The sequence below is a fragment of the Podarcis erhardii genome (genome assembly GCF_964252035.2).
Source record: "Podarcis erhardii genome assembly, chromosome: 12".
Lineage (NCBI taxonomy): Eukaryota > Metazoa > Chordata > Lepidosauria > Squamata > Lacertidae > Podarcis > Podarcis erhardii.
The window spans coordinates 27,848,491-27,874,091 of record NC_138513.1 but is presented as its reverse complement, the minus strand read 5'-3'; the positions used below and the strand labels follow the sequence as shown (position 1 = coordinate 27,874,091).

The 25,601-nt window shown below is 42.2% G+C and overlaps 1 protein-coding gene across 7 annotated transcripts in view; it reads right to left on the bottom strand.

Annotated features, from left to right (window-relative positions):
* The window catches only part of HDAC9 (histone deacetylase 9), a 425,839-nt gene that overhangs the window by 117,273 nt on the left and 282,965 nt on the right, over nt 1-25,601 (bottom strand). For 6 of the 7 annotated variants that reach the window (XM_081881910.1, XM_081881911.1, XM_081881908.1 and 3 more), the window contains 4 exons: nt 18,926-19,103; nt 14,263-14,396; nt 5,339-5,459; nt 2,998-3,047 (listed from right to left, as the gene is read on the bottom strand). In XM_081881910.1, coding sequence (XP_081738036.1) covers nt 2,998-3,047; nt 5,339-5,459; nt 14,263-14,396; nt 18,926-19,103 — 483 coding nt within the window. The remainder of the gene's footprint in view (nt 1-2,997; nt 3,048-5,338; nt 5,460-14,262; nt 14,397-18,925; nt 19,104-25,601) is intronic. The other variant, XM_081881909.1, reaches the window with a different exon arrangement.

Genomic DNA, 25,601 nt, shown 5'->3' with positions numbered 1-25,601 from the left:
GAAGATGCTCTAGCACTGGGTTCTTCTGGTATTACATGCTTGCTATTATGAAACAGGATTGCCAGATTGTGATTTGGGATTGAGCCCTGGTACTCAGACAACTGCAACTGAAAGAAAGTCTTCAGCTCCCATGTGCTCTCCACAAAGATGCAGTCCACCCATTTGATCCTTTACCTGTCACCTGGGACGTGGACCTGAAATGGAAGACTTCATTCTGTATCCCTAAGTATGTGGGAACAGATAAGTAGGGCTGTTGCCAAAGCAAGGCATGAACTTGTGAGATATATATATATATATATATATATATATATATATATATGCATATATCTATATCTATATCTATATCTATATCTATATCTATATCTATATCTATATCTATATTCGTCACTATCGCTCCTGAATGCTGACGATCAATGGAGAAGGGCAGTTGCTTCATCTCTGCATGAGAATCATAAAAGAAATACTTGAAACTTTCAGAATTTATTTTTTTTAAAAAAAGAAATGGGAAGTATTTTTGGCCATTTCATGAAATGCAAAGAGAAATCTTATGCCAAAACAAAACCATAAAGTAGTAGAAAAAGGAGGCACATAAAAAGCAAAACTTTTAACAGTATAATTCTCGGGATTCCAATGGTGGTTCCCCACCCCCACCCCCATTCTTACATAGCCAGTGCTTTATCAAACACTGAGGGTAAGAATAGCAGAAGAAAAAATATTCTTCTCCAAGGAGTTCTAAACATGTGCCCATTGATGTTGGCATGCACCATGTTCATGGAAATCATAAGCAGCTAATGTCAATTACATGCAACTAAACCACGCAAAAGAGCCACAACTTTCTGGCTCACGATGTATCACCAGTGTATCCTTCTGCACAAAAGATGTTGCTTGGTCCTTTCCTAAAAAGATTTTTTCCCTAAATCAGAAGGGTTGATGCACCTTCACTCTCCCCCCCCCCCCCCCCGAGAGGTATTTTTCTAGCACAAACATCAAATCATTCTGATCTGCTGAAAGGAGCTTGGCTGACTCCAAGGGGATACAGCGTTTGGCACATTGAAGTCTGCAGCTAAGCCTAATTTAACACTTCTGCCCTGACTGCCTGAATTCCTGCAAGGTGTTACATTGGCACTTCCTGAGATCATTCAGCTTGGAAGTCTGACACTGCACATTGACCTTTCCCTTTCTGCTTGCTCCTCCTGGCCTCCTCCTCCCTTCTTTATTTTTTAAGCATCATTGGATTGGGCAGCTGCCTCGTTTTATAAGATAAATGTGGAATTCTCTTTTGTCTGCAGTACAATCCCTGGGGTACCAGGACTGAAACCCAAACTTTGCCCCAGCACAGCTTGAGAGCCCATTCTTCATCTAAACAAATGCCGTAAGACCTTTTATGCTTGCTTGCTTGATATATATTTTTTACAGCATGTCAAAAATCATATTGACTGCCAATAGTGATGTGATTGGTGTGGCCTCCTTGGAGTCATAAAAGAGGCAGTCTGTTATCAATTTCTCTGTGTGTATCCAGGGAATTTTGGGCAGGTTCACTTCCAAGTTATAAATGACAACAACTCAAATGCCACAGAAGTTTTGAAGCTGCAATCTGATTATGCTATCAGAGGCCCTGTTCTTCTTTCTTTCTTTATTTCCTATTAATAAATCATAGATAGATGGCAGATAGATCTATATCACTACACTCAAATGTGTGCGTGCACACATATATATCAATATATATTCATATAGATCTATGAATTTGATTTAGCTTGTACTGATATTTGACCATTACTCCTGCTGTTGCGTTATTTATCATTTCCATAGCATCAACACACCATACCAAAGGTACAACAGCAATAAAAACACCTTTAAAAGATCAAAGCATTTTTAAAATATACAAATACCAGTTGGTTAAAAGAAATTCACATTTCAAAGGCCTGTCGAATTAACATCATTTTAAGACGTTATCTAAAAGAAGGCAGGGGTGAATCCTGCCAAACATCCACTGGCAGGGAGTTCCACAGGGCATGACCTGCTACACTAGGAAAGGCCCACCTTATTTTTGATTGTAGGTTTCTGGAGGCAGAGAATTGCCCTTTCTTGCCCATTGAGGTGTTTATATATCAATAACTGTGTTTCATTGAGTTTTGCATACACTGAGTAATAAATACATTCTTACAATCTATCCATACAGCCACATATCAGTAGAGCATGAGAATCTTAATCTCATGGCAGTGGGTTCAAGATCCATGTTGGGCAAAAGATTCCTGCATTGTAGACACCCTCGTGGTCCCTTCCTACTCTGCAGTTCTATGATTCTATGATTAAGGAATCCCAATGATTGAATCTGGCACTAATGCAAAGACAACATTGATCGTATTCCAATAGCTTGAGTTTAGATACACAAGGCAGCATGATCACATTTCCTCTGCCAAGGCCGCATTGTTTATTATTAATGTATCCCCGATGAAGTTTGCAATACAGTGGTACCTCAGGTTAAGAACTTAATTCGTTCCGGAGGTCCGTTCTTAACCTGAAACTGTTCTTAATCTGAAGCACCACTTTAGCTAATGGGGCCTCCTGCTGCTGCTGCGCTGCCACCATGCGATTTCTGTTCTCATCCTGAAGCAAAGTTCTTAACCCAATATTTCTGGGTTAGAGGAGTCTGTAACCTGAAGCGTATGTAACCTGAGGTACTACTGTACCTTGAAGACAAATGTGTGCCTGTTGTGTATTCATTTGCATTTGCACACCAGGGCATTGTATGGAGTGCTAGAACTGTGACAGTTGCAACTTGGTTAGAATGATATGGCGAAACCATCCATATATTGTGAAGCTTAGCATCGTGATCCCAATCAATTTTGCATCTCCCAAAATGTGTAACCAGAGTATGTATGTGTGTATATATATATATATATATATATATATATATATATATATACACACACCACTGAGTTACCCAGCAGAAAGCTGTTTATGCTAGCTTACTACACCAAAGTGAAACCTACTTACCCCAAGGCCTCCGCAGGGCAACAACGAAAATAGTTTCTGAGGCACACTACCTATATAAAAAAAGAGTGGAAAACAGTAAGCATTAAGATAGAACTTCATGTTTTGGATGACAACTCCTATCAGCCCCAGTCAGCACATTTGTAAGGGGATAAAATTTTGTGCAATGCACAGATATACAGCGGCAGATTTACAAATACTCTTCGATAAGAGTCAAAAATATTGACATTTAGGAAACTTCCAAAGCAGTTAAATTGCAGCAACTGGAACCCTGGTTAGTCTACCTTGGTTCCAGGAAAGCAGTATTGCGTAAAGTCTCATTATCGAATTATTTCTGTGGCTGAATTTGCAATCTTTGGAGGCTCACTTCTGTTGAAAGCTGATGGTTTGGTGGTCACGTGCCAGTGTTTGTGTATGGGAATATCTGCCATTGGTTGCAAGTTAATAGAAACCAGGAGAGGTCTGGAGGTCCTTAGTGGTTTTCATTATCATCACTTCAGGCCAGTGGTGACTCTGGTAAGAGCATGAAAAACTTGCTTCAAAGCTGTAATATATTCACACATACTGTCCAGATTCTTTAGCATGTCAGCTCTGCTTAAAATGAAGTATTAGCCATTGTGATGGCCTGACACATAATTTTGGCATTTATAAATTTGCCATAATTAGGAATAGTTGGTTTTTAGAAATGCTATGTTCGTCAGGGTGGCGGTGGGGGAGGAATGGAAACTGAAAATGGGCAATTGTTCTGAATTGTGCTTATTAAAGGAACATGGTATGGTGCCAATTTGAAAATCATGATAATTTACATCACATCAAGATGTAATGTTATATGGCACATTGTAATGAACTATAAGTTGTCAAAGGCAGCATGTTAAAGGATTTTTTAAAGTTACATTTGGTTTAGGAAACCTCTTAAGTAGATGCTCAGTTAAATGACATCAGGATATGAACACATACTTAACCATCTTCTAATTTCTGCTGTTGTATTTTTGAATTTACTTCTTAATGTAAAGTTCACGAAAAAGCATTTATTCACATTGCTAAATCAGGCTCAAAATCTATTTTCTATAAGTCTCTTTTTAACTCCTCTTTGAACCTTTCTTTACTGATGTTTTGTAAAACCTGGCTGTTTTGCTTTTGTGGTGGTGGCATTTTTAAAAAACCATGTAGCAGAGTCTTGTACAATATGAATGTTCTTTCACTATCTACTAGAGTTCAACCTTTTTTTGAAAAAAATAGATTAGGGGAAAAACTAAAAAAAGCTCAAAAACTTTTGGGTCTGGATTTTCACTTTTTGAAGTATAGCATCCCTAATATCCTCCAACTTTTTCAAGACCAAAACTGGGACATGCATCTTCTAGGATGTGCTCCTGGGAAAATCATGTGACCAGCGCCTCACTCTCATCCCAAAACAATTCCTCCAAGATCAGCTGCTGGGGAACATGAGTGGGAGACGACCATTATGCTCACATCCTGCCTGTGGGATTTCCATAAGGATCCAGTTGGCTACTATGAGCACACAAGTGCTGGGCTAGATGGACCTTGAGTCTGATCTGGCTGGGCACTTAGTTTGTTCTTAGGTTCTTTGTGTCCAAATAGTCCAGCAATAGTCTTTGTAATGTTGGTTCTAGCAAGGAAGTTGGACCATTTGGCCAACAAAATGTATTGGGCTGACAGAACTAAACATTACTACGTGTTGTGTTATCAGGTGTATTCAGCATGCGCTAGTCAAAGATATTTTCGTACGTGCAGCATGCTCCTTCTCCTAGGACTAACACTTCAAAATGTCTTGTTTCGGGAATGCAGAAGTTCTGCCTTCACTTATCCCTCTGCTCTCTTCCTGTTGCATGCACTGGCGGAAGAAGAGGAGTGCGGGGGGAGCACACCGCCCCCAGCAGCGCAATCCCAGTAGGGTGCCATAATTAGGAATATGGCACCTGCTCTCCGCCCCCCCCCCCCCGGTGCTGGAGCATGAAGCTCCACCACTGGCTGCATGGCAAGGAAGAGTCCTATGAAATAAGAAACAGCCTTATGTTCAGGGTTCTATTTGCCCATGCAATTTAAATATCATTGCCACAAAAGGGTTAACATCCAGAGGATAAGAAAGCAGAGACAGAGAGATAGAAAGAGAAAGATCTCTACTTTCCGGCAAGGACCTTTTCCTAATCTGTGTTGGCTGCTGCTGCAACATTCTCTTTCTACAATGCAATGCATTTGGAAAAAGTGATACTTTTTGTTTTGTTTTTTGTTATACTGCTTGCCAAGTATTTTAAACTGACACCAGCTATGACTAATGACAGTGCTGGAATGTGCTGTTCTCAGTAGAATAGAGCCCTTTACAGACCTAGGATTTTCCTGGGGTCCAGCTTCTGTCTGTTCAGGGGGCTGGTGCCATACAGCAGTGAATGATGTTCAGAGTGAACCAGCTGTATTTCTTCCAGACTGGCTTTTCGACCTCGGATCCGCTGAAAGAAAGCAGCAGAGGTCTACAATATTCCACCGATAATATAAGGAAGGCAGGGAGTGGGGGGGGGGGAGCAAATCCAAAATAACATTAAATAGGATTAATCATGGGCAGCAATTGCATCATATGAGAACGTGAGACTGGTTTTGTTTAATATTCTTCAAGAAAGGAAAAGCAAGGATGGTTTTAACAAATGCATTGGTCCCGTGGTAAATCAAACATGTTAGAATAACACAGTGCTTTGCATGCAAAAAATAAATGTCCCGCCCCCAGACAGGTTTCCCCTCCCCTTCCATGCAAAACCACAGGGACACCAGTCACATGATTACCAATGGCTTCAAGTTACAAGAAATGAGATTCTGACTAAACATCAGGAAAAGCTTTCTGACAATAGGAGCTGTTCAACAATGGGATGGTCTCCCTTGAGATGTTGTGGACTCTCCTTCATTGGAGGTTTTGAAGCACAAGTTGGATGGTCATCTGTCATGGATGCTTTAGTGAGATTCCTGCATTGCAGGGGTTTTGGACTAGATGATGCTTGTGGGTACCGTACAACTCTACGATTAGTTAGCACCAAAGGCCCTGATCCAGAGTGGGATTGCAGCAAGGACCAAAAGTTTAAAGCCTTCTCCTTTCCCCACCAGGGACTTGGTCAGAACCTCCATGTCTGCTGTTTACACTTTAGAAGCCCATCCAAACAATTGTTCATAGTGTGAATGAGGTTACATTTAGTTTTGTTCTTAGGCAGGGGTAGTCAGTATGGGGCCTTCCGGATGTTTTTGGACTACAACTCCCATTATCCCTGATCCCCAACAACAAAAGATGGGAATTGTAGTCCAATGACATGTGGAGTGCATCAGGTGGACTACTCCTGCCCTAAGATAATCCAAAAACAACAGCAAGTTCCCTAATTAACTTGTCTTTAGGATATTTGCTTTGGAGGGTCATTTATTCACAATATCTGATGCACAGAGTTTATCTGCAAAGAGTTTGTCCATGGAAATTTGATGGAAGCTGAAATGGTTTATCATTCTTGTAGAATGGTCGATGGTCAGTCTTGTTTATCTAGAACAGGAGTGGGCAACAGTTTTCAGTTTGAGGGCCACATTCTCTCATGGGTGTCCTTATAGGGCCTGTATAGTTTCATGGGCAGGTCCAGAGGCAAAGGTGTAGGCAGGGCAATAAAGGTGACTCTTATTGTGCAGCCACACAAAAGTCAGAGGATTTCTACACACACCTGTCCATTCTTCATCCAGGAAGCAAAAGTTCAAGGACACAGTTCCCACTGGCAGCTCAGTGGGAAAGAGCAATGTAACTGGAAACGGGAGAGGTGAGTTTGAGTTCCATTCCTAGAAAATGTGCCTTCTTTTAAGTACAGTGGCCATAGTAGGTCATGCTTTGTAATCCCTGGAATCTCCACTGACAAGGGGATCTCAAGTACCAAGGCTGAGATGCTGGATAGCTGTTTTCAGTTGGAACAGACAATAGTAGACTAGATGAATCATATAACTCTTCATCAATCAGTTTCACATATTTGTTTAATCAGTGTAGATGTGGACAGTCAAGGGGGTACAGTAGGGAAGAAGGGAGAAGGGGATCTGATTGTGAGCACAGTCATTCACGAAACCACATTTATGGTCAGTAGCGATGGACTAATCTATGAATTCTGGTTTCTCTGCTTCTCATTTTTACAGTCTTCAATTTAGTGATTATTATTAACTTTGTGATTATTATTATTTAAAGCCCGCATGAAAATTCACTACCATTGTAGTGCAAAATTCTCTTTTCTCTTTGATATAATAAGAATGTAAGAGTGTCGTCATGCAGCTGTTGTTCCTGTGGCTGCCAACAGATGGCACTGCAAACTACAGAATGATGGCAGAATTCTGAGAGTGGCTCACCTTTGGGTAGTCCATCACAGCTGCACTGGAGGAGAAGATGGAGGCAGTGGCGGAGCTTCATGCTCCAGCACTGGGGGGGGGGGCGGAGAGCAGGTGGGGGCAGGGCTGGTGCATGTCCTGGCACTGGGGGTGCTGCCCACAGGGGTGTGGCACACATCCTGGGGGTGGGGCACGCTGTCTGCGGGGGCGGGGTGCCCAGTGGGGGGGCAGCTGGGATGGCACCTGCTCTGCCAGGGGCGGTGCGCTCCCCCTGCACTCCTCTTCCTCCGCTCGTGGATGGAGGCAGGGAGGCAGACAGGAGGGAGAATGGACAAGCAGCCCAGGAAAGGGAGGCAAGTAAGGAGCCAAGAAGCCCAGATTTATAGAATCATAGAATCATAGAGTTGGAAGAGACCACAAGGGCCATCGAGTCCAACCCCCTGCCGAGCAGGAAACACCATCAGAGCACTCCTGACATATGGTTGTCAAGCCTCTGCTTAAAGACCTCCAAAGAAGGAGACTCCACCACACTCCTTGGCAGCAAATTCCACTGTCAAACAGCTCTTACTGTCAGGAAGTTCTTCCTAATGTTTAGGTGGAATCTTCTTTCTTGTAGTTTGGATCCATTGCTCCGTGCCCGCTTCTCTGGAGCAGCAGAAAACAACCTTTCTCTCTCCTCTATGTGACATCCTTTTATATATTTGAACATGGCTATCATATCACCCCTTAACCTCCTCTTCTCCAGGCTAAACATGCCCAGCTCCCTTAGCCGTTCCTCATAAGGCATCGTTTCCAGGCCTTTGACCATTTTGGTTGCCCTCCTCTGGACACGTTCCAGTTTGTCAGTGTCCTTCTTGAACTGTGGTGCCCAGAACTGGACACAGTACTCCAGGTGAGGTCTGACCAGAGCAGAATACAGTGGCACTATTACTTCCCTTGATCTAGATGCTATACTCCTATTGATGCAGCCCAGAATTGCATTGGCTTTTTTAGCTGCCGCGTCACACTGTTGGCTCATGTCAAGTTTGTGGTCAACCAAGACTCCTAGATCCTTTTCACATGTACTGCTCTCAAGCCAGGTGTCACCCATCTTGTATTTGTGCCTCTCATTTTTTTTACCTTTAAATGTGACCTGAGTCAACACAACTTGCGGTCAGAACTGATAAATTTATCAGGAAAAATGCTATTCTGAATGTGTTTAAATCAGACTTCTTTAGAGGCAAAATGATTTTATACTGATAAACATTTGGCGTAGGTAACATAGGAAGCTGCCTTGCTAGAATCTAGCACTGTTAAAATTCAGGGATCTATTTTTCCTTATACTGATAAAATGCAGCCAATATTTTCACATGCCTTTGATCGCGTTGCATTAATCTGCTGTTTCCGCTCTCTGTCTTGTTTCAGTTACAAAGTTGCCTCCTCTGGAGACATCCTTGTCTTGCCCTGCTAATGGCATGTTTGGATTTTCTTCACAATTGCTTACCGGAGACGTAACAGGGCTTTGCCTAGTAAGAAATCAAGAGCATTTGAAAGAAATTTCTGGTAACCAAACTTTGAATGTTGTTTCTGCAGCAGGAGCCAGAAAGAAACTGCACAAAAGATTTATACTCCTTACTAGTATTCCAATGCAAACAGTGCTTGTTTTCAAAGGCCAATAAACATTTAAGGGAAGAGGGTATTTTCTGCGACTGTCAACAGGACTTGATATAATGGACTGAATTTAGCCTTGCCTCTGCCTAAAAAATGGACTATGTTCCCTAAAACTTTGAGTTAAGTCACAAAACTTTGAGTTAAGTCTCCAAATGAAGTAGTGGAAGCCTCTATTTTCTACAATTTGAAACTGAAACGTACCCAATAATTCAGGGGGGTTTTGCTATCCAAAGATGTATGCCTCAGTCTCTGAAACACCTTTATTTAGAAGTAACTTATTTCAGTTAGGGAAGGGATAATATTTTCTTCCTTTATGTTGCTAAGCTTCTTCAAACCATTTCAGCTTCCATCAAATTTCCATGGACAAACTAGTTTGCAACACCATGACTGAAGAGTTTTTCTCTTCCCACTCCAGCACCCCTCAGTTTACTTCAAAATATGCTTTGGTTGAAATGTTAGCATAGACTCTCATTTCAGTGAAATTTCTTTCCAACTTAATATGGTACTTTAGCTTCACAGTCTAAAGAACTTCACAATGGGGTTTTAAATAACTGATTTCTCCACCTCTCCCAGAACTCTAAGAGAACTCACAGCTGAGGAAAGATGTCTGAGGCACAGTTGCCTAAAGTCGAGAACACAATGTTACTTTGTGAAGACAATAAATGGTTCTTCTGGGGCTGCTTAAATAACAAACAAAGCTACAGTGTTCTTCATACGTCAGGTGATTGATAACATTCTCTTGCTCTCCTAAAAGTTGTATGTATGTATTTTCTTGAAGGAAGGCAAAGGGGATGTGGTATAATATAAATGTTTTTCCTGGAATGGGCTTCAGATGACTGCATAGCAAATCAACGAAGAAACCCCAGGTGGCCAGTACTGTGGAAGACCCCTTCCATTCCCACTGAGGGTTGTGTATTCTATAAGAAAGCTAATTAAAATATTTAAGAGGCTGGGGTAATTATTAGTCATTGTAGCACTTTTGTCTATTAGTCCAGACACACTGAAGTGCCATAAACCTCACTGTACTTAAGGAGATAAGAACAACAGCTAGACTGTTGTTTTAAATTTTAAAAGACCTTTTGAATGATTTGCAGTCCGATCCTCAACATGTTTACCCAGACCAAAGTCCCACTGAGTTCAGGGGGATTTGCTTCCTGCTAAATATGCTTAGGGACTGCAACTCTCATCTAATTCTTTTTTAATGCTCACAAGAGCATCATGGTTTTCACATTGTATATTTTAAGGATGGCTCACTGCAGCGCCTATCCCATTGGAAGTCCAGGCTAACCAAAAATATATCTCGTCACATCCTAATACGTAGGGATATGTGACAAGGCACAGGGAGCAAGTTGTGTGCTTGCTGCATGTGTGCTTGTGCTTCCTAGTGCATTTTGCTAAGTATAATTATTTAATTGACACTGAAATGGTGAATGGCTATGTGCATTAATGAAGGCTTTAACAGTGGGATTTTCCATGAGGCCAAGGATGGACTCTCTGAGCTATAACTAAGTGGATAATTAACTGTTGTCATTCTCTAGTAGCTAACACTTGAGTGTTAAACTTTAGATCACATGGAAGGCTATTGAATTCAAAATCACCATCTTGGAAGGGTGTCTTTGTTCCTAGACTTTGTGGAAGAAGGATGTAAGTGAATCTCTACAGGTAAGCAGCCTGGTGCAAGCTGGAATGCAGACCTTTGCTTCTAGGAACTGTTTGGAATTATTTCATATTTTGTAAGATGCTGAGCTTGTGCATTTTACTGGCCTATGTCTTATGGAACTGTTTGGATGTATCATTTGATGTTTTAATTCTGTTATGAAGAAAGTTCTGCAAGTAAAGTTTTGAATAATATCTAATTGGTCTGGGCAATGCTTCATTTCCAGAAGGAATCAGATTTTATGCATCCAGACACTTCAAACTGTGCAATATTAATATCTGCAATACATATACTGTCTGCACATATATGAACAGTTGGTCTTACGGTAAGGGATACAGCAGAGAAACACTTCTAGATGATCATAGAGCAACTCTGTGTAGGGGCTACCCTTTAGCTGCACAGAACAGAAAATGGGCCCTTTCTTTACCGGTGCATGTTCTTGTAGACCTCAGAAATAGCAGGGAATAGTGAAAGAATAAAAGTTTCATAAAGAAACAAAGGAAAGTGAGAGGCCAGGACATGAAGATGAGCATGAGCAGGAAAGAAGCAGTAGCCCATTGGTCCCAGGCTCCTGTGCTGATCTAAACATCATGGCCCCTATGTAGAGTGTCAAAAACTATCTCCATGTGGTGAATTCTCCAGAAGACGTCATTTAACCACATTCCACCTTGACATTGTGTTGGGCATTTTCCACACCTTTATCACACATCCATAGGACTGGCATGGTGATTTTAAACCACAGATCTTCAGTAGTACTACTCAGCAAGTAGAGGTATACACCACAGCCCACACTATCAAATGGAAGCATTTGGAGCTGCTTCCATGTAGAGGCAACAAGATGAAGATTGGTCGAGAGTCACAAAGGCTAACCTGACCCTTAAGCGAAGGGTAGCTGGTGGGACCAGGGAATTGGTGTGTGTGTGTGTGTGTGTGTGTGTGTGTGTGTAACAAACAGGGAGGATACACATGTGTGAATGGGTTCAAGCTTCACAGGGGAGCAGAAGGCAGAGGAGTACTACTTGCACTGCTAAACACAGGAGCCACCAAGATCAAATGTGTGTGTGTGATTGCGCCAATCTCCTATTTTCACAAGGTTGCTCAAATCCTAGGCTCCTGCCTTGTGTTTCACGATGTCGGAAAGCCAAGCCCAGCACTCATTGTTTATGAGCCCCATAAATAAAAGCGTAGTGAACCCATAGATCTAGCACCTGGAAAAACCAGCTCTCTGTCATTTTTTCCCAAGGCTTCAAAAAGTTGGATGGAAAGTTCTACCAGCTCAATCAGATGCAAATGTATGGTCAAGCTTTGATCAGCACAGACGTCAAAATAATGCTCAGAATAAATGTAACTTGGATTGCATGTAAAGAATGTGGCATCATAAAGCTTGGCTTGCTTCACCCAATATCCATCATATCATTATTTTACTGCCAATACATTTCTTATGGGAACTGAGTATGACCTTTATGACAGCCTGATGATTGACTTAAGAGAGACTCAGAATATTTTCAGTTCACAGCGTTTATCCGGTGATGAGAACAACGCTCCTAGATTGTTTGAGGTTGTCCAATTGTTCGGTGGATTCTAAGTGGAAACACAATCCTTCTTTTTTTATCTCTGTCTGAATAATCACAGTCCTCTCTTTAGCTTCTGTCAAATCTAACCTAGTCTGGTTGAATTTAGGCAGCAGCACCATGAACTGCAGCAACAGTTTACTTATAGTTATTTGTCCCAAACGATAAAATGAATGACTTATACAAAATGTAACACTCCTGAAGGAAAAACATTATACAAAGGGGTTGCATTCATAGAAGCCAATGCACCACACTTTTAGATGCAATAAGACCTGTGCCAGCAGTTGGTACTTCCTGGAAGCTGGGGAAGAGACTGATCGCCACTGACCTCCTCAACATTTGACTTTTGTTGCTGCCAACCTTCTCTGGAGTCGGCATATGGGAGTCAGCTGTATGTCTTCTAGTCTGGTGAGAGGACCCCTCCCCTCTGAACTGTATTTAAGCCAGACTCAATAGAGGGCAGAAAAACCAATACCAGACACTTGATTGCCAAACCTTCCATTTGCTTTGTATATATGCACTTAAATACTTTGTACTTATGTACTTAAATATTTATGTACTTCTTTTAAAAAATATATAACTATATAACTGAATTTATTCTGTGTTTGTTAAATTGTTGGTTTTTGTCATTTTTGAATTTAATGGCATGCTCTGCATTTGCATATATTTGTATTTTGATGTTTTGAATGTTTGTGGCAAGTTGCTTTGGGCACAGCTCATTGTGGGGAAAAGGCACATAAACCTCAATCAATCAATCAATCAATCAATTTGTTATCTGCTGTAATCTAAACCACAAAGCCTAGGGCTTGCCAATCAGAAGGTTGGAGGTTCGAATCCCCACGATGGGGTAAGCTCCCATTGCCCGGTCCCAGCTCCTGCCAACCTAGCAGTTCGAAAGCACATTAAGTGCAAGTAGATAAATAGGTACCGCTCTGGCGGGAAGGTAAACGGCATTTCCAAGCTGTATGCCGGCTCCCTCAGCCAGTAAAGCGAGATGAGCGCTGCAACCCCAGAGTCGGTCACGACTGGACCTAACAGTCAGGCATCTTTTTACTTTTATCTAAATATTATTTCCTTCCTATAGTCACCCACTATAGACATTTTGCTAATCTAAGTGGCTCACAGCAATTGGGTTAAGTGTTTGGCAGTTCTATATAAGGAGACCCCCAATCCAACAGGACCTCGATCTAGCAATTCCTTAGAGGCCTGCTGGTTCCTCAGTCTTACATCAGGCAAGGCTCAGCTCCATCCATTCACAATGGCTGCATTTAGATGATACATCCTGGTCAAGTTATCAGTGAGCCCCATACACCCCACATGCAGCTGCTTTGCTCTTCCCTTCATGTGAACTGGGAAACAGGTCAGAAAGCACTGAAGTACAACTTCCCATTGTGATTAAACTGGTGGGAGACTATGGTTAATGGCTCCAAAAAAGCCAAGGGTAGCCAACTTTAAACCATGGGTTCATATCACATCTTGTTTGGAAACAATTCACCATAATTTCCCATTTTTGACATAACAAAAAGCTACAGTTACACAATACATGTAAAGCATGTTACTTTCCCCCAAATATTCATGGGAACTGTAGTTCATTAAAGGGTGCTGGGAATTATATCTTTGAGGAAGATTTGCATTTTAAATTTGTGGTGTGTATGCGCACTTGTGCAAAGGAAAGAGGGAAGTTGTTGTTGTTGTTGTTGTTGTTGTTGTTGTTGTTGTTAAAACCTATGTCCCCCCAAATAATTTTATGCTGGAAATTTGTGGTGCCCCCACAAATAAGATGTGAATGCCTCAGAGTTCAAATGGAAGCTGTACACGGAGTCACAAAAGGGGGAAAATAACTTAATCTGTCATTTTTTATATGTGGATATTATGATCCACACATGACTCCACGATGAGTCCATAGTTTGTTTATTTTTTATCATGAAGCACAAGGGATATTTACAGGGTTAGCTGCTTGGTGCTTACAGAAGGAATGGAAATACACGCTAATAATATTGTGCCTCCTAACATCAAACCTATTTGTATGGCCATGTTTTTGATTACCTCACACTTGTTTAGCAAGCCACTTTCTTGCAGCCTCGACCAGATGCTTTGTATTCTTCCAGCGTGCTCAGGGTGGTTGCTGTAATTTCCACACATGCACTGGTGCTTCAACATTAGCGTGTCGTACGCAACACCTTCAGCATAAAGACAATATAGCAAGAAATGATAAGCACATTCTCAAGGACCGCCGCTCCCTTTATAAACCTACCCAGACTCTGTGTTCCTCTTCTGAAGCCCTTCTTCATGTGCCACCTCCATGAGAGGTTCAGAGGCTGGCAGCGCAAGAGCAGGCCTTTTCTGCAGTGGCTCCCCATTTGTGGCATGCTTTTTCCAGAGAGGTTTGTCTGGCGCCTTCATGATATATCTTTAGGTGCCAGGCAAAAACATTCCTCTTCAAGCAGGCCTTAGACTGATTAACGTTCTACAGCCTTTTAAACTTATTTGTGGGAAGGGGGTTTTATCATTTTGGTTTTAACTATTTATTTGTGCATTTACCTTGCATTTTTATCTTGTGGACTGCCCTGAGATTTTATGATGAAGAGAAGTATATAAAAACACAAAACAAATAAACAAACAAACAAATGCCTAACCATTTGCCTTCTCAGTAAGCAACAGAGGGCCAACTACATGTGACAACCAAGTTTCACAAACCCTTCCCAGTCTCTTAGGGTGCAATTCAATCTTGTTCTGTTCTGAGGACTCTCCCGACTTAACTCTGGTTTCTCTTCAGATCGTATAAATCTTTTTCCTCAGAGAATCGTTAATTTTGTTTGAATCCAGTAAAAATAAAATAAAAAATGCTGCATTTTTTGGCCTTTGTCAGAAATGTTCAGTTCAGACTGTTTGACAGTAATATATTTGCCCTTCTAACTGCATCGTGTCTGATGAAGAGTTTCTTGGTTTCAAAAAATGAAATCTGAATGGGTCCCCCCCCCTTTCCTTCTTCATTCACTTCAAACATCTAAATTGATTTAGGATGTGCAAATAATTCACTTCTGCAGCTGCGGGTCACGCAGCACGTGTGCTACAGTACCACAACACAGCAACAGAGTTGCCTTCTAAAAATAGACAGTAGGATTCCCTAACACAATCCAGCCAAGGCTACAGCTCCCACCCCCAAAGTAAAGAGAGAAGAGACAAATGTTTTCAATTGCTAGCTGCTGTGGAATGTTAGTGGGAGATAATTATTCAGCCTGGAATGTTGTCTTCATTGAAGCCAGTGGCAAAATTCCCCACTGAAATCAGAAGATCCAATATTTTCACTTGCTCTTTTCCTCTTTCTGCAAAACCCTGCTCTTGCTTTAAGTCAGATGCTCATCTAATTGCAGTCCTGTAAATCGTGAACTTGCCTCCGCAGATGTCAGGGTGGAAATTGACCTCCAGAGAGAAATATACATGTATTTCAAATGCATCACTTTTTATTATCCTTAAGGCTCGCAGTGGGTGACAACCTTTATGAACGTTCACTGAACGGGGCGATGAAATATAGAGCAGGGATCCGAAACTTCTGCCTTGCCTGCCCGAGTGAAAAGCTGGGCATCAGTCTCAGAAAGAGGTCAGACTATCTGCTGTGAAATGGGTGCCACGAAAAGGCAGCAGAAGGGCTGTAGCTCATGCGGAACGTCCTGGGTTCAGTCCCCAGCATCCGGAGGTAGGGCATCTCGAGGTAGGAGAGACTTGTGGGAACGTTCAGGGAGGCAGGAGAGGAAATATTGTTTCTTAATATCCTTCCTAACTTGTGCTAGCAAGTTCTATACCTTTGCAGTGTTTTAACATTCCCCTTTAAGCGCACAGCGAGTAGCTGGTTGCAAGCTTCTTTAAGCTTCTCAATATAGATTCCTGGTAAGATCCCTTAGTTCCCTCTTAAAAGAATAAACACGCCACAATCTTATTTGAGATATATAAAAGTAGTTTACTCACACCATCAGTTCACAGTTGGATCCCTGAAGACAGACTTAGTTACAGATATATATACATGTGGATCTACCCCATATGGGGGGTTAATCCCAGTGACTGCAGACTGGCAGTCACTGCAGCTCACACCATGAACGGAAGATGGAGAAGAAGGGAGGAGGGCTGCGGGCCTTGTGCTTTTGTTACCTGAACAGGTAAGGCCACGCCCGCCTCTAGTCACATGCAAGAGGAAGTATGTCCTAGCCCAGGAGGAAACAGGAAGTTTTTGACTGGCTGGTCCAAACATCCCCTTGCATGTCCACTCTAGGAAAACAAGGAATGTTGTACTTGACTGCTACTTATGTATCACATCCCACAAGACTCCAGTCTGAAACCCTGGAGATCCACAGCCAATCACTGTAGACAATACTAAGCTAGATGGCCAATGGGTCTGACTCGGTATAAGGCTGTTTCCTCTATTCCTAGCTACTCAATGTATTACTGTTGCATTTTTACTGCCGATGTGTGGGAGAGGTGTTTGCAGAATTTTCTTTCTCAGTTACCAAAATAATTTGACTCGCCTTGACTTGTGGCATCGCGGCGACCCAGAAGTGGCCAGAAAAGGGGGTGGAATGGGCTTATGTGTGCTTCATCATTCACATGTGATGACCCGGAATGCAAATTGAGGGTTGCCTGTATATAAAGCCCTTAACAGCTTGCGACCGGTTCACGTAAGGCCTTGGCCCCATACCTGCCAATTCAGTCACTTTGATCTGCAAAACTTGCATGTCTACTAATGTCACACAAAGTTCTTTAGTGTGGCAGCATTTGTGCTTCAGAACTCCCTGCGACCTCACTTAACTCTTTCAGATGCCCACCAAATCCCCTCTGCTTCAGCAGCCCTGTCTAGAGCACACCTATCTGTTTTTAATGTGTTGTTTTTAGGTGCTTCTAACAATTTCTAAATGCTCACAATATGCTTTTGCCTCATTTTTAATTGTATTTTTTAAACAACAGACATGTTTGCCACCCTGCCCAAAGGAACGCACACAGCAGAGAGTTAACTTATCAAAGATAACACTTACACTCGTTTCTACAGCTCTGGAGACCTGCACACACCTATCTGGCATCTAGACAGCTATTCCCAGATTTGCGCTCTGTGAAGCAGTTGTAGAATCAGGGGACCATTCATCCATTTATGTACCTTCCCCTGACGGGTTGTGCACATGTAGCCTGAGACTTCACCTGAGTGGAAGTTGCCTCTGTGCTTTCTGCTTCAATTTTTTCCTGGTTCTGGGAGACAGTGGGGCAGGGGAGGTAGGGCAGCATCCGGCCATTCACTGGCCTGGCCTGCATCTTCTTCCTTCTCTTCATCCAGCTCTTCTCTTCATCCAGCTCTTTCCTCCTGGTGGGTGCAGGTCAGACTCCAGTCCCTGGTATACACTCATCATTGTCCTGTTAGTCCCTGCATACCCCGGGCTCCGCTGGGAGGAAGGGTGGGGTATATATTTAATAAATAAATAAGAAAACAAATAATCACCCCTTGGATTTGCATGAGACTCTGTGAAAGGAAAGTCCCACAAGCCGGGCACAAGCAACACAGATTCCTCTGCCTTTGCTGTCAGTGACTCAGTGTTGACATTTGGAGCATGGAGAGCGTGTCTGTATGGCCTTAGTTGAAAGCCTTAACGGGAGGATCAAGAGATTTCCAAAAGCTCAGTATCAGGTCCATTAAAGTGAACCCACAGTGGGATGTGAAGAAAGTCAAGAAAAGAATCAAACAGGCTTTAAAATGAGATCAAACCCAGTAAACGTTGCTATTTTGTAATTATAATTATTATTTGTTAAATTTACATGACGTCTTTCGTCTGAAGATCTCAGGGCAGTTCACAAGATAAAAATAAAGGATAAAAGCACAAAATGAATAGCTAAAACCAAAACAAACCCATAACAATAATTATAGCCCAATGCAACCCAAATACATTTCACATATCATTCCTCATTATGGAAATTGTACTTTTTTTGTTTGCAAAAGAATCAACTTTCTATTATGGCTGAAATTTAGTGGACTTTAATCTCCAGTACATTCGGATAAAAGGGAGAGTGTGGGATGTTACTGGGGTGGGGGGAAACCCACCCGCAAACCCTGAAGCCCCCTTCTTATCTCTCTGTAATTCAAAGAGCACATGCGTCAGCAAGCACCTACAAATACCACAAGCACATGCCAATCAGCCTTTGATGAAAGCAGGTATCCCTTCCCCGTAACTGATCAGGTCATTTGTGTCTCGATTGTGGCTTTGCTTGTCACAGTGAAGAACAACACCTTCTGCATCAGTGAGTGGCATTCTTACTGGGGGCGAACGACGAGCCTCAGCGTTATATATACCCCAGTCATGCAATTTCATAAGGGTCTTGTTTCAACTTGGTGGTGGTCTCAACAGAGGCAAAAAAGAGGCAACATGGAGGGAGGGAGAAAGAAACAAAAGGGGGTGTGGAAATGACATGAGCTGGGGAGGGAACCGAAATGCACCTGTTGCTCAAGTTATGGAGCCAAGTCAACGGTATTAATTTATGAGTGTGTGAATATTATCTTATCAGCTGCACTCATTGACTGGCAGCCAATAAAGCATCATAAAGTCCAGTAGGATTGAGGTTAGAAATGAGTGCATTGCTACGGCTACAAGAGGCATTCATGGCATTTAAATCAATTGATCCTACATGAAGCGTGCATTTACTCCGCCTGTTAAGCAGAGCCTTCAGGGAGTCCTACCAGTCATGAAGCTATGAGCTATAGGCTGATCCACCGCTGGGTGAGGTAATGCTGGAGTCGCTGGGGAAGACTGTGTCCTGGCAATGGGCTGGCGCCTGTCCAACTGCGCCATGCCAACTGCAGCCATCTGAGCCCGGTACATTTGCAACTGCTGGATTCGCCGGCGCTCCAGGATCTGCTGTTGTCAGGAAAGAAGCACAGTGGAAAGAAATGTGAGAAGGGATCAAGCAGAAGACTGGAGGGAAATGTGTGCAAAGTAAACAAGGGTGGGCAAAGGCCCACCTGAGAGCTACTCAAAAAATCTGCCCAATAGATGTGTTCACACTGAACCTCTCCAAGTGCCCCTATTTTCCAGAGAGAGCCCTGGAGTTACAGAAGCCGCTCCAGTTTCTGATTTGATCCCAGAATGTCTTGCTTTTCCTTAGGATGTCTCTATTGTCATCAGAGAAATGTTGGAGGATATGGAGCTATGTGGAAACCCCCCCCCCCACACACACACGAGCCAAGGAGATAAGTAACTATAGAGCCTTTAGGAGACTTCTGAAGGTAACCCTGTAAGTGGTACCTCGAGTTAAGAACTTAATTCGTTCCAGAGGTCCGTTCTTAACCTGAAACTGTTCTTAACCTGAAGCAACACTTTAGCTAATGGGCCCTCCTGCTGCCGCTGCGCCACTGGAGCACAATTTCTGTTCTTATCCTGAAGCAAAGTCCTTAACCTGAAGCACTATTTCTGGGTTAGCGGAGTCTGTAACCTGAAGCGTATGTAACCCGAGGTACCACTGTATAGGGAAGTTTTTTAATGTTTAATGTTTTATTATGTTTTTATATAGGTTGGAATAGGAGGTTCCCTATTTTCATCGGAGAAATGTTGGAGGGTATGTCAGAGGCTGCATCTCTTGCTAGGCCCAGAATAAGTTCTGCATCCTCCACCAGGTAGCTGCAGAAGAAAACTCCCATTAGGGGAATACAGAGACTGGAAAGAAAGGGATTCAGTAACAAGATCTCAAATGAGGCCACATGATCTAAACAGAAGAGATCACCCAATACAGCTTCAGAGAGATGATCAGATAAGGTGGACACTTCAGGAATGCTTATTGATTCAAGCAACAAATAATAAAATTATTTTCACAGTGACTCAGCCCTTAGGTATGACTCATATCAGTTTTCCTAATGCTTCAGCACAATTCTAATGCTCCGTTGCAGAGCCCCACATGGGCTCTGACACACATGTGTAGCTCTTGTGCATGCAGGGTGTCATATATATTTCAATGAAGGGAACAGATCCTTGGAAAGAGAAAGGTTCATCGAGATCTACGTCTCTCATTGAAGTGAATGGAGTATTATTTCCACATCAGCAATGACCCCTTGGCTCCGTTCCCAGTTATTTAAGAAGTCCTTCACCATGTGAAAAGGGACCCAAGCCTTACATCTAATAACTGTCACACTAACGTGGATTTAATAAAACAACTCTTCTTTGTTCAAGGACTTTACATGGGAAAACTCTATTTCGGAATAATAGAACACATGATTTTACCCAGTAAAGTGGTCTCCTAATAAATCATATGCTATCTCAACAGGGTGTGAATAATATCATTGTGCTTCGGCCTGCTTATTCAATTCCTCGCTTGGGCTTTCTGAATTATTAGGGTGCTTACGCAACAGGCAGCTGGGGGGATGCTTTACTTGGGGAGGGGGAAATCCCGATGACTAGAAGTACAAGACACAAAATATTCCTCATAACCCCACCCAGCACCCCTGCAAAAACCACATCCAGCCACACACACTAATAATGTGGGAATATTTCCTTCACACACAAGCCCCAATTGCACTATATATAAAAATCATAGAATTGTCCAACGTGGGGCACGAACTCATAACCCTGGAATTAAGAGTCTCACGCTTTACCGACAGAGCTATCTCAGGTCTTATCCTGACACTTTAAACAGTAACGACTTCTCCCAAAGAATGCTGGGAACTGTAGTTTGTTAAGGGTGCTTAGAGTCATTTGGGTACCCTTATTGCCTTCACTGCAATTCCCAGAGTCCCCCAGGAAGAGGGACTGACTGTTAACCACTCTGAGAATTGCAGCGCTAATTTTGTACCTTTCTTGAGCACAGATGTGCACAAAATGTGTATAGATGCAAACTGAGAATCACTATAATTTAAATAGAAATTCTGTACATCTCACCATCATGGGAAAGACTGTGGCCGGGTGATCACTGTTGATGACCAACCTCAAGGTTCCTTTTCACCCTTCTTATTCTGCTTTGTTTTCAAAGAAATGCTTCTCCAATAGAGAACTGTCTGTAAATGGCCACCCTAAATTCATCTGACCCTCTCTCACTGCCATCTCTGCCCAAAGCAACTCCACTGAAGTGATCTTGGAAGCTATGGAGGTGCTTTTAATGTGTTCGCCATTTCTCAGGGAGTGGAATCTTTGGGGCATTGCTGTATTTAATGTGAGATCACTCATTGCCAGAGTGAGTTAATTTCGGGTTGGGCAGGGAGGAGTGGGGGTGTCTATACTTGCTGAGCTAGGTAGAACGAGAGGATCAAAATGTGGAAAATAAAATTAGGGCTGTGTTAGCACATACTATATTACAGGCTGTGCAGCACAGCAGAGTTTCCAGCTTCTGATGTCTCCAACTGATTTTGGACCAAGGAAAGCAGAATACATTTTAAAGTAATCATAGCAACTGAGACCAGTGGAATTATGTGGATGTACAGGAAAGCCCCAGTAAATGTTAATGGATATTCTGGCATTAGCAAGACTTGGGGGGGGGGGGAAGAGCGGGGAGGGAGATGAAATCCCAAGGGTGCACAAGGAAAGAGAGATTTTATTGGCCCAATGCACATTTTAAAAGCTCGCCAGTGCGTTCTCTTGTTGTCCTAACAGAATTACACCACATAATGGCATGCTTTCAAAGTACCACCGGAGAATTTTAATTCAAAGTGCACTTTGAATAAATAAAATATTTATTTTTGTGCACCCCATGGGGTTTCACTGCCCCCCTACTTATTTCCCTGTTATTGGTACTGCCTTCTCTTTCTTTGGTTTCTTTAGCTTGTGATTGGCCTCAAAGGCAAATGCAAATTAGTGAGCGATCAAAGCATTAAATCAATTCTCCTATTTGGAGCATCAGGAAGATGCTATGAAATTGGCTTTTGTCCTGTCTCTCTCTCTCTGTGTGTGTGTGTGTAATGACTGCTGCACTATCTTAAAAATCAAACCATAAGTAGATCAAGGACTTCTGCTGGCACTTTGGCACTGGGGCCTGTTTCTGTACCCCCACAAGAGCAATTCCATTACACTACTAAATAAACCAGTTTTCATTACATCCAGCTTTTTTAGCATTCACTCTTCCCAAAATTAAAGCCGTTCCAGAATTTATTTATTTTTTCATCATTCACTGAGAGAGAATCACAAATCAATTGTTTCGTTGTGCAGTTTCGGATCACGTAACACACCACGATGCAGTTTCCTAAGCACACACCACACTCTTGAGGAAAGACACAATGTGGGACAAACATACATGCCATGTGTAAATGTGGTGGGAAGCCATGCAGGAGATAGTCATGAAATAGACACATATGAGTCTGCCGCACATTCTGGCGCGCAGTGTGCTCTTCCTACATAGGAGTGGTGTTTCTGTAAGAAATTGTCTTAGTTAAGGTATTCCAAAGAGGAGAGTTAAGCAGCACCACCTTAGTTCTTTTCTGAGGATGTGAGAACTTAGATTACAGGCTGTAATCCTGAAGACAGTTACTAGGGAGTAACTCCCATTTAACTCAGTGGGGTTTTCTGAGAAGGCATATACAGTCGTACCTTGGAAGTCAAACGGAATCCGTTCCAGAAGTCCGTTCGACTTTCAAAACTTTCAAAACCAAAGCGCAGCTTCTGATTGGAAGCTGCAGAAGCCTCATCGGCCATTCGGCTTCCAAAAATAGTTTGCAACTGGAACAGTCACTTCCGGGTTTACAGCATTCGGAAGCCAAAATTTTCGAGAACTATGCTGTTTGAAAACCAAGGTATGACTGTATAGGATTGTACCATTAACCTGCAATCCTCTATCCACTGACCTAGGAGTAAGTCGACTGAACTCAGCCGGACATGCTTCTGAGTAGACATTCACATGAGTATGCTGTTAATCTAGACTCCTATGAACACTTGCTTAGGACAAAGATCAGTTAAGCTCCCTGGGGTTTACTTCTGAGCAGGGATGCATCTGATGCTGTTACTACTTTTTTAAAGCTGAAATACATACCATACCATACATACAACAATATTTACTTGTTGAGGGGATCTGTGCTGTATTTTAGCAAAACCAAATCTGGGTATGGAACGAGATCTAATTATTACAGATGCTCTTCCATCTTGCCCATGCGTGTTCAATGGATCATGTGAGTGTGATTAATTTTTCAAAATAAGTTTTAACTATACATGGTAAGAATACGAAGACCTGAAATCCCAGATCATGCAAAATGTTGATTCTAATTGTTCTGTTTAGCTGGCCTTGGCTTGTGACAAGCTTGGTATTTTACAGATTTCCTACCTGCCACCTTCCCTTTTAGCAAGTGAAGTTACACAGATGACTCTTCTTGAAGCTCACCTCTTTATTCCTAATTATCTTGGCCCTGTGTTCACTCAATGAAATACTGCCGTTGTCCCTGAGAGTTCTCATTCGGGATGAGTGACAAACTAAATTATCCAGCATTTCGATATGTAAAAAGAAAACCTCACTGAAAGGCAACCATGCATTTTAATTTTTTTTGCTACCAACAGATTTTTCACTGCTGTATTGGCACTGATCCATAACTTGATGATAGAAACTGCAACAATACCCAGAGGGTCACAGGTAGTATACAATAACTAGATAAGAACAGTGATCTATACACAATACTAGCCATTGGTGATGATAGTGTCTTTTTAGCTATGCTATGCTAATTTAGATTGTAGGTGGAGCTAAATCTGCTTTTCCAGTTAGGTCTGCTTTGCACAGAATTAAATTTCCTAAGACAATCTAGGTCAGCAGCTTCAGCTCTCTTCATTGGAGACTTTGGGGTCAACAAGGGAGTGACCCGGGAGACTGAAATGTTTCCCCACTAGTTTCTGAATGCTGCCATTTTTAATAATGCCTCTTTTATTTGCTGTATTAAAATATTTGCACCCTGCTTTTCCAAAGAAAAATCAAAGTGATCTACAATTAAAAAGGCAAAGGCACTGTAAAAACAACATCATTAACAAAAATACCCAAAAAGCAACAGATGAGCCACTTATGAAACAACCAACCCAAAATGATTTGAGTGAGGACTACGTTCAAAATAAATACGGCAATTGTTTTTGTTCGGGCTTGAGGATGCCTCAAACAAAGATGAGGTTTAAGATGCTGTCCTATTTGATGAAAGAGTCTTGTTTGAAAATGAAACCCTTTTATATTAGTGCAAACTGGCAGTTATAAGTACTCCCTCCATAGCTGAAAGAAAGTTTCATGGCCATAGAATGCCTCTCAAAACCCCTTGCTGGGACTCACAATGGAGGAAGTAAGTTGTTGCTCTCAAGTGCTGCTTGAGGGCTTCCTACGGGCATCTGGTTGGCGACTGTGAGAAGAGGAGAATATGGTCCTTTGGTCCTCTCCAGCAGGACTCTTCTTCTGGAAGGGACTACCCACTGGGACTGATATCATATTTCATTGTTCTGTGTTATGTACCCAGAAGGTAAAACTGGGATCTGCACAACTGATTAAACGGCTGCTGAGGAAACAGTCAAAGATGAATGCCGGATTCGTGGTTAGGCAATATAAGCCACAACTGGGATTCCTAAAGTGGTTTAACCACCAGAGAGCATTGTGTGGGGTGTGAATCAATGGTTCACCCTTTCAAGCCCCTCTCATGTTTGCTTATCATATGACAGGAAAGCGGGAGCAATTTAAAATGCCTAGAACGTCTACCACATGAGGAGTTTAATTGCTATGTATGGTACACCATAGTGGGATATTTGCAAGTGCCCTCCGAGTGATACATATCATTCAGAATAATGAGTCCAGTACATAGACTCAAGACCTAAAATGGCTGACCACAGAGCCTCTCTGTTCCTCAGACTCTGTAATTGCTCTAGATTCTCTCCTATTGACAGCTCTGTATTTCAACAGCCTCGAGTTTTCTTCCTATAGCTTTATCTATATTGCTATTGGTTATCTAGCTAGATACAGGTTTAAATCTAAACACAGAGAGAGCTGAATTTCAACCTTCATAATAAGAGTTCCCTTTTAAAAAGAGAGACATTGAAATTCACCCTTAGTTCTCCTGCATGTGGAAACATGGAAAGCACAAGAGCAGTGTAGGTTTGTGACAGACTTATGACATGTTGTAGCAAAAGGAAATCTTCCTAGATCTATCCATGACATGCTTTGTGCCACCAGTTACTTTCAAAAGCACACCAGAGATGTTCTCCTGGGTGATTTTCCTAAGTTGCCTCACTTGGTGGTAGTTACTCAGAAGCCTAATGCTGCCCTCAACCTGCATTGCTTTTGTATGGAACATTTTTACATCAGTGTCCTTACTTTCTTTCCTATGTACAGCGCCTGCTGGTCCCTATGTCCTGGTAGAATGTCATTGGCTTCATTTAAATCCTCCAAAATAACAGAGACGTTCTCAGCCAGTAAGTCCTGGTGAGTCA